The sequence below is a fragment of the Vanessa tameamea genome, chromosome 10 (genome assembly GCF_037043105.1).
Source record: "Vanessa tameamea isolate UH-Manoa-2023 chromosome 10, ilVanTame1 primary haplotype, whole genome shotgun sequence".
NCBI lineage: Eukaryota > Metazoa > Arthropoda > Insecta > Lepidoptera > Nymphalidae > Vanessa > Vanessa tameamea.
The window spans coordinates 10,376,205-10,384,395 of record NC_087318.1 but is presented as its reverse complement, the minus strand read 5'-3'; the positions used below and the strand labels follow the sequence as shown (position 1 = coordinate 10,384,395).

Here is an 8,191-nt window from a genome sequence, read left to right as displayed (position 1 = left end):
CAATACTCCCGAATCGCATCCCCCAATGCGCTCCTCAGTTGATCACTGTACTTACTTGTTGTAATAGCTATGTCATCCTCGCCCTCAACATTATGATCTGGGCCCTGTGGTGTTGCAGGAAGTGGTCCCTCAACCAAAAACTCATATTTAAACTATTTTCTATAAATTTCTTTAAATTATTTTATGACAATCAAAGATATTGTATCCTTAGTGCAACACGTTGTCTGTTATTCGCTTCGAGTATCTGTTCGTTCGTTCGTGGTGTTCGTTGTTTAATGTTTCAATAAAAACGAGAAAAACTTGTCCGATTCGTTATTACTGATTGTAGGATCACCGAGACCACAGCACCATGTGGCTTTTCTTTATAGTATCAGTTCTACTGGCACTTGTAACGATAGAACTTTACTATCGATTCGGAAAAGCTGGAAGACTTATTAGGAAAATACCCGGACCAAAACCTTGGCCTTTAGTTGGGAATATACTAAGTTACTTTCAAACGCCAGGTATGTTAAATTAAATAGTTATTCAATGAGTTTATGTTTCTTTGATTTAAACGTCTTGTTAAGTAAATGTTGTAGAACTATATGAAATATAATAAATTGATCGAAATATTTTACGTTTATTTAACATTAAACAAAGGAATTGTTTTGACATAGCCCTTTTACAGCAAGGCATAAGTTTTCTACATAACCTGGATATACATATTTTTAATGAATTTTCTGTAGCTTTGTGTCAATATTTTATAAAATATTATAAAGTGTTTGCATTATGTTAGTTATAAATATTGTTAGTGATTATTTAAACTAAAGTTTTCTTATTAAACAAAAAAGATAATATTTATAAGGCTGCTACGACCTTTGATTATAAAGCATTTGAAATGTGTATCTAAAAGACGAATGTCATATATTATCTCTTAAATAGTGATCTGATAGTCGAGTGAAATTATTGATACCAACAAAAATTATTATATTTACAAAGATAGTGTAATTTTATTTGATTGTATATCTATACAAGATATTTGATAAATTATTTATACTTTTTAAATATCATTGTTAAAAAAACTTAAAATAGATTACCTAAGATAATAATGACTATAAATATGAATTCTTTAGCTTTTACAGAAAATTTGTGTGGTTTGTCCAACATAATGCTGAAATTAAAAACTTAAATTACAAAAAAATATATCTATGTAGACTATGTCATGTTTTTTGAAGAATTTCATTTTATCAGAATAATTTTGTTAAATAATTGGCTTATTTTCATACTATCGATGAAAACTGTATTTATTGAACTTTTAAATTTAACGCGACCCTTGAACGTTTAACACATAGTTATTAAAATAATATTCCAAAGCAACATATGTTATGTTATTGTTCTATATAAAATGATTACATAGAGTCAGAGGCGGACTAAGCCTGTCAGAGGCACGGAGCGGTAAAGCAGAATGAGGCCCAGCTATAAAAAAAATTAGTTTTACAAGCTTTTTATTTAGTTTACATTTGTGTGTGTATAAATAAGTGTTTACGTTAATTTGAAAAAAGTCTTATCCGTTCGCGAAAATATCAGTACACACTAATAAACTATTAATCATCAACGTAATTAAATTTAATATATTTTAAATGAGGCCAATGTTTATTTTTTGACATAAATAGAATGTAGTGAATGAAGAGTGAATTATTTGCACTTTATTCATTCAGGGATTCCTGGAGAAGTACCCCCTACAAAGACGGAGTTACTCCCATCGTATTGGACGCGTTCAGCGCAGTTAAAAGTATAATTAGTTCCGCTTAAAAAGTCTAGATGGCTGTAGAGTGTAGTGTTTTGATCTTGATGAAATTATGTCAGGATTTGATTAGGGGAACGCGGGTTCATTTGGGGACCCCCAAGACTGAAGGCCCGGGTCGAGTCGTCCCTTCCGCCTCCCGGTTAGTTCGCCACTGCATAGAGTCCTAGGTGAATTACCCTCCAACTAATTGCACTACACAGTTTTGTAATGTTACGGCTGGAAGGCTGAGTGAGTGTAATTATAGGCACAGGGTACACATTATTTTAGATTACATGGCCGTCACCGCAATGACGGTATAAAGTGTCGTATAAACTTGCCATATGCCGAAGTTCGAAGGTACTTAGCATCAGGTGATTAAATTGCTTCCTTGCCTTCCAAAAAGAAAATGACCCTAAAATTTTAAATAATATTTTAAAACAATAGATTAAAAAAACAAGACAATAATTATTACGGGTACAAATTAAGTTGTTTTGCTTAAATTAATAAATTAATTAGCTGTTAGTGCACGCTTATCTGTAATGTATCAAATTGTAATTCGTTATTGTTCTGCAAAACGACCTCAGCTTAAAAAGTGAGTCAGTTTAATTTTAGGTGCATACATTAGATTGATAAACAATGCAACGTTAATAATGTCGAATGACTTTCAGTGTTCCTAAATATACGTAATTGGATGTCTGTGTAAAAAAAAAACAAACATATTAACTAGGAGCACTTAAACATTTTTCTGCCAATAGCAAATAAGCGGTCATTATTATTTACCGGTATTTAACTGTCCATTATATTGTTTTTTATACTTATTTCAATTTATAATTCGTTTTTTATCTCTAATATTACTGGTAAACGAAAACGTTTAAAGCAATTCGACATACATATGTATTGATAAGTTATCAGATGCCTACTACTTAAATAGATATATAAAAGCGAAATACTACTCACTGATTAATCACGAAATCTCAGAAACTATAACTCCGACAAACTTGAAATTTGGTACGTGGGTTTCTCATAGCAGATGTCTTCTGCTAAGAACGGATTTTACGAAACTCCACCCCAAGAGGCTAAAACGGAGGTTGGAAGTTTGCGTTTTATAAATTTCGCGCTGGTAGTGCCGCAGGTTCATCTAGTATGACCTAAATATATATAAGTGGGTAGTACATAACCACTATTACTTCACTATTAAAAATTTAATGACTTAGCATAGGAATACAATATATTTTTGGTAAAAAATAATAAGAAGTAAATTGATAATTCAAATCAGCTCATACCTAAAACAATATTGAAACTTTTTATTTTTTTCAGAAAAGCTGTTTATTTATCAACGATACTTAAATAAACATTACGGAGATGTTAATCAGATTCATCTTTCATTAGCTATTCGGATGGTGAATATCAGCAATCCACAGGATATTGAGGTAAAATAAGTAGGCCTACTGTTTGAACAATAAAAACACACATAATATAACTCCGATAATAATTCCCTGTGGATGATAAAGTATTCATGTTATTAAAGGGGTTGTAAAAATCATGGGTCGAAATTAATTATTGTAATATCAAATCTAAAAACAGAGTTTGGATCAATCGTCCTCCGAAGAGTTCATCTATATATACTCTAATAAACTCAACACTGACATTTAAGGGATTTTAGTATACTATAAACCAACTTAAATTAATATAATTCTAATCATTTTTCGGAAGTAAATTCTTGCGCCACAATAGCTTAAAATTTTAAAAGAATCTTAACGTAAAAAAAAGATTTATTTTGGACGAACGGGCGGGGAATCTCCAACGTATGTTTTATTGGAGCGTGGTAACAGTAGATCTTATTCATTTGCTTTATATTACTAATTATTATGATTTGACTTTCTAGATAGTTCTATCTGGATCTGAGCACAATTACAAAGATCATCCATACATCTACCTTATGAACTGGCTTCGAGAGGGGCTGTTGGTCAGCAATGGTATGTTATATAAATTATACTTAAAACATTTCGAGTTTTCAAGGAAATTTAGTTAGCGATACAAAATTTATTTCGATTGAATTATGTAGCATGTATTAGATTTTTTAGGTATAAAATGGTTTCAAAGAAGAAAAATGTTAACAAAAGCATTCCATTTTAACATCCTACAAAAATATTTCGTGACCTTTAAAGAAGAGGCTGAACATTTTCAGAAGGTCGTGCAGGAAGAGGTTCGGAAACAACAAACGAATTTACTTCCTTTCTTGAGTTCTACGACTCTACGGATCATGTGTGGTATGGTTATATTTATATGTTTTTATTTTGGGTTAACACAATATTAATTTCCTGCTATTGCTCTGTTAGGGCTTTAACTGAGTTAATTATGAATACATTTCATTACAAAAAAACTAAAACTATTTAAATAAATATTTGCATAAGGTGATTTGAAGGTTTATTTTGCAATTAGACTAGAACAGAAAATAGTTTTGAAATACGATGAATTACCATTAAATATTATTTCTATCTCATTTGCCTCAAAACCCTAAAATATTATAATAAACTTTTAGAAACAGCAATGGGGTCCACACATGAAAATATGCAATCGTTGATGAGCAAATATTTCTCATCATTAGAAGACATAGGTGATTGTTTCACGAAAAGAATAGTGGCACCATGGTTGCACTTAGAGCCTATTTACCAGCTCACTAGCCTGGCAAAAAAAGAAAATATTGCTGTGAAATATTTACACGGCTTAACTAATAGTGTTGTAAAAAGTAGGCGGAACTTTTTGGCTGAGAGGAACTTCAATCAATTCGACAACGATGGCGAGTGCAATAATAAAGAAAAGTTAGCAATGTTGGATCTGCTTCTCAAAAATGAAAAATCTGGACTCATAGACCACGAAGGCATCCGAGAAGAAGTAGACACATTTATGTTCGCGGTAAGAATCAAAGTATCAATTCAACTTGAAGACTTATCCTGTAAGAGCAAACTTAAACTCACCGCAAAACACGATGGCAGCAAGTTATATGACTATAATACTTATAAAATTTAAAAAATATATATGCATGAAAATGTCTGCAAGTGTGTTTTTAATATTTCACGACATATACGAAATTAGTTCTTACTTGGTAGCACTAATTTCTACACTAAAATCTCGAAAGTATTTGCAAACTTAAATATATATTTATATTTTCTTAATATAAATAAAGATGATATTAAGAAAATATAAATATACATAGGATTAAATTATATATAAAAAAATTGTTTGCTGTACACCTTAACTTGGAAGGATTTTTAAGATACATGCTTCAGTTTCAAACTCATGTTAATGATGATTAATTTATATTTTATTTTTTCTTAATATAGGGTCACGACACGACCGCAACCGCTATGACTTTCATGTTAATGACTTTAGCTAATGAACCAATAATCCAAGTAAGTAAAACATTTAATAAATGTTAATATTTATATATATTTATGTGACATGACGTCAGATAGAGAAGTATGGAAGAAGACATGCTGCGCCGGCCCCAAGTAAAATTGGGATAAGGGCAGGAGGACGATGATTATATTATAATTCATTAAAAATAAAAAGTGACATTACGTCTTTTTTAGGATAAAATTTATGCGGAGATTTGTGAAATTTTTGGTGAAACAGATCGAGCAGTGACAACAGAGGATTTGAACCTAATGAAATATCTAGAATGTTGTATCAAGGAATCATTGAGGTTGCATCCGAGCGCACCTATTATTGCTAGATACCTAAGACAAGACACAGTATTAGGTAATGGTAAAAAATGACGTCCTAGGATAAGTATTACCTCTCTTCAGATTATATCTGAGTCGGTATCAGTACCGAAGGCTAGCAATTAAAAAAAAAGTAAAAGTAAAGTTACATTATGCTAATGTTCCATAGCTGGGCTCTCTTCTCTTTTAATGAGAAGCTTCGAAACTAATTCCACGACACTACTCCAATGCGGTTTGGTAGAAATACATTTCTAGAGAAATATTCTTCAGAAAAAAATATTTCCGAGAAGTTAATTCCCAAATGCAATGCAATGTTTCAGTTCGTATAAAAATCTAATTTCTAAAGCAAGTAGATAATAGGATTTATGGTATGGCAGTGTTGCATACATTATGGATGTATCGAGACACACCTCCTATAAAATAAGAATAAATAGAAAAGTCCTGGTGGTCTTTCATTTGGTGGTAGGGTTATAGGTTATCGCCCACCACTCACTGATGAATGTATAGAAATGTATATTTCGGTTTGAAGGATGAGCGAGCCAGTGTAACTAGCCGGACAAGTGACATCTTTGGTACCAAGGGTGTAAGCGTATTGAACATGTACTTCTACAGCGCCAATGTCTATGAACGACGGTGACTATTTAGTGTCGAGTGGCTCATTAGCCCGTCCGCCTTGCTATACTACAAAATAAAATATCTTAATGATACACAGGCAACAAATACTTACGTAGATTAAGACGTTACGGTAGCGTATTAATTATGAACGGCGACAAGTAAAACCAGCAACAATGTAATATTTGATTGGAGTGACTAAGGGTTTTTACTATGTTATGCATATCCGTTACTAGACATCCTCATATTCGACTTTAGTTTATAATAACTACATGTTACATCAATACGCCGCTAACCATGGCATACTATATGTTATGTCCCTTGTGACAATAATAATATTGGTACGTGACCCACTGACCATTCAAATCGGATCACAGAAAATGATTTCTGTTTCTCGGTAGAATAACTGGTGGTGTAACAGATACCAGGCTTAATCAAAACCCCAATACGGGTTCTTCTGCCTGGAAATCCAAACATGGATGATTTATAAAATATTTTATTTCAGGTGGCTACACAGTACCTGCGAATACTACTTGTTTAATCTACATTTACGATTTGCATCGCCGTGCTGATTTGTATCCGGAACCCGAGCGTTTTATTCCTGAAAGATTTCTCCCAGAGAACTGTGCAAAGAGACATCCTTTTGCCTATGTACCGTTCAGCGCTGGACCCCGGAATTGTATAGGTATTTATAATAGATAAATATGACTAACGCTTTTGTAATTATGACTAACCTAATATATCTCATATAATAAATCTAAACAATGTAATCCGATAGTATCCGTTGATATTTTAATTGTTTCATTGTTTTCTATGAGTTGGCCAAAAAACAATGAGGTTTTATATTTGGAAGCTTTAGCTTATCTATGATGTGTTTTTAGGCCAGAAGTTTGCCATGATGGAGATGAAGACAGTGATGTGTGCACTACTCAGGAAGTTTCGCGTGGTGCCCGTGACCAAACCTTCAGATCTCGTTTTCAAATCTGATGTTGTACTACGTACCGTACACCCGATATACGTTCAATTTCGTGCGAGATAGTAAATTAAGACTATGTTATATAATAAAATTGTCTTATATATGTACTTTGATTATAAACCTATTGTAATAATAATATACCTAAAAATACACATACAAATTTACAAATTAAAATGTAAAATTATTCATAGTCTAAGAAACATTTCGTGTATAGGCGATTTTATTTTTAAAAGCTCTTTTTCTTTTGACCTTTTTAAATAATTTGCATGGTGTTTGTAGGGCCTTGTGCAAGCCAGACTGAGTAGGTATCCCACTCATTAGATATTCTACCGCCAAACGGTAATGCTGTGTTGTTTTCCGGTCTGAAGGGTGAGTGAGCCAGTGTAATTGCAGGTGCATTGGTGTTGTAAGGAATGGTTAATCTATTTTACAGCGTCAATGTATATGGGAGGTGGGAACCACAGCCCGTGCGCCTGGGTTTTTGCACCCCTTCATTAAGACTAACCTGATTGTATAAAAAATCATATACACGTTAGAAAATTTGTTTCTGGCGATTGATATCAAAAATATATATTTTTCTGTTAATTTTTTAATCTTCGAGATTCCCTATGTATATTTTGTACTTAAATACATAATATGCATCTCTATTAAGTAAGGTTTTTGAATATATTAATTAAAATATTGAAAAAAATACAAAAGAAAAGTAAACAGACTGTAAAATATCCCACTGTTGGGCTAAGTTCTCCTTTCCTATGAAGGAGAAGGTATATTCTATCATGCTGCTCCAATGCGCGCTGATTGATAATTGAATGGCAGACTATTATCGGATTCATTTCTTTTTCGTTCTATGGTTTAGTTAGCGTAATATTTCTAAGCGCCTGATAAGTTTTTGAACGTCTTGATTACAAAACATCGACTTCAAAACTAGCGCCATCTCTTGCTAATCTTTCAGACTACTTGCTCACGGGTCTGTATTATCCGTTAGTTCCATTGTCCCCAGGTAGTTAGTTTTTGTAATAAATTATAGATGGCGTTTAACTGATAATAATTAAATAAAATAACAGCACAATTTATATACAAAATAATTTTGAGTATAGGGTAAAGCTATATATT

The 8,191-nt window shown here is 32.4% G+C and overlaps 1 protein-coding gene across 1 annotated transcript; it reads left to right on the top strand.

Annotated features, from left to right (window-relative positions):
• Window positions 1–319: 319 nt before the first annotated feature.
• On the top strand, window positions 320–7,143 carry LOC113392760 (cytochrome P450 4C1-like). Its single transcript, XM_026629326.2, has 9 exons — window positions 320–503; window positions 3,083–3,195; window positions 3,651–3,741; window positions 3,850–4,035; window positions 4,308–4,681; window positions 5,110–5,178; window positions 5,359–5,527; window positions 6,608–6,787; window positions 6,984–7,143. The coding sequence occupies exons 1-9, from the start codon at window positions 350–352 to the stop codon at window positions 7,139–7,141; spliced, it is 1,494 nt and encodes a 497-aa protein (XP_026485111.2). The 5' UTR covers window positions 320–349; the 3' UTR covers window positions 7,142–7,143.
• Window positions 7,144–8,191: the final 1,048 nt, after the last annotated feature.

Excerpts from the sequence above, each read along its gene's own strand:
- LOC113392760 (XM_026629326.2), top strand. The coding sequence starts at position 350 with ATGTGGCTTTTCTTTATAGTATCAGTTCTACTGGCACTTGTAACGATA. Across the intron at positions 5,179-5,358 it reads CTAATGAACCAATAATCCAA|GATAAAATTTATGCGGAGAT; the intron begins GTAAGTAAAACA and ends CGTCTTTTTTAG. Across the intron at positions 6,788-6,983 it reads TGGACCCCGGAATTGTATAG|GCCAGAAGTTTGCCATGATG; the intron begins GTATTTATAATA and ends ATGTGTTTTTAG.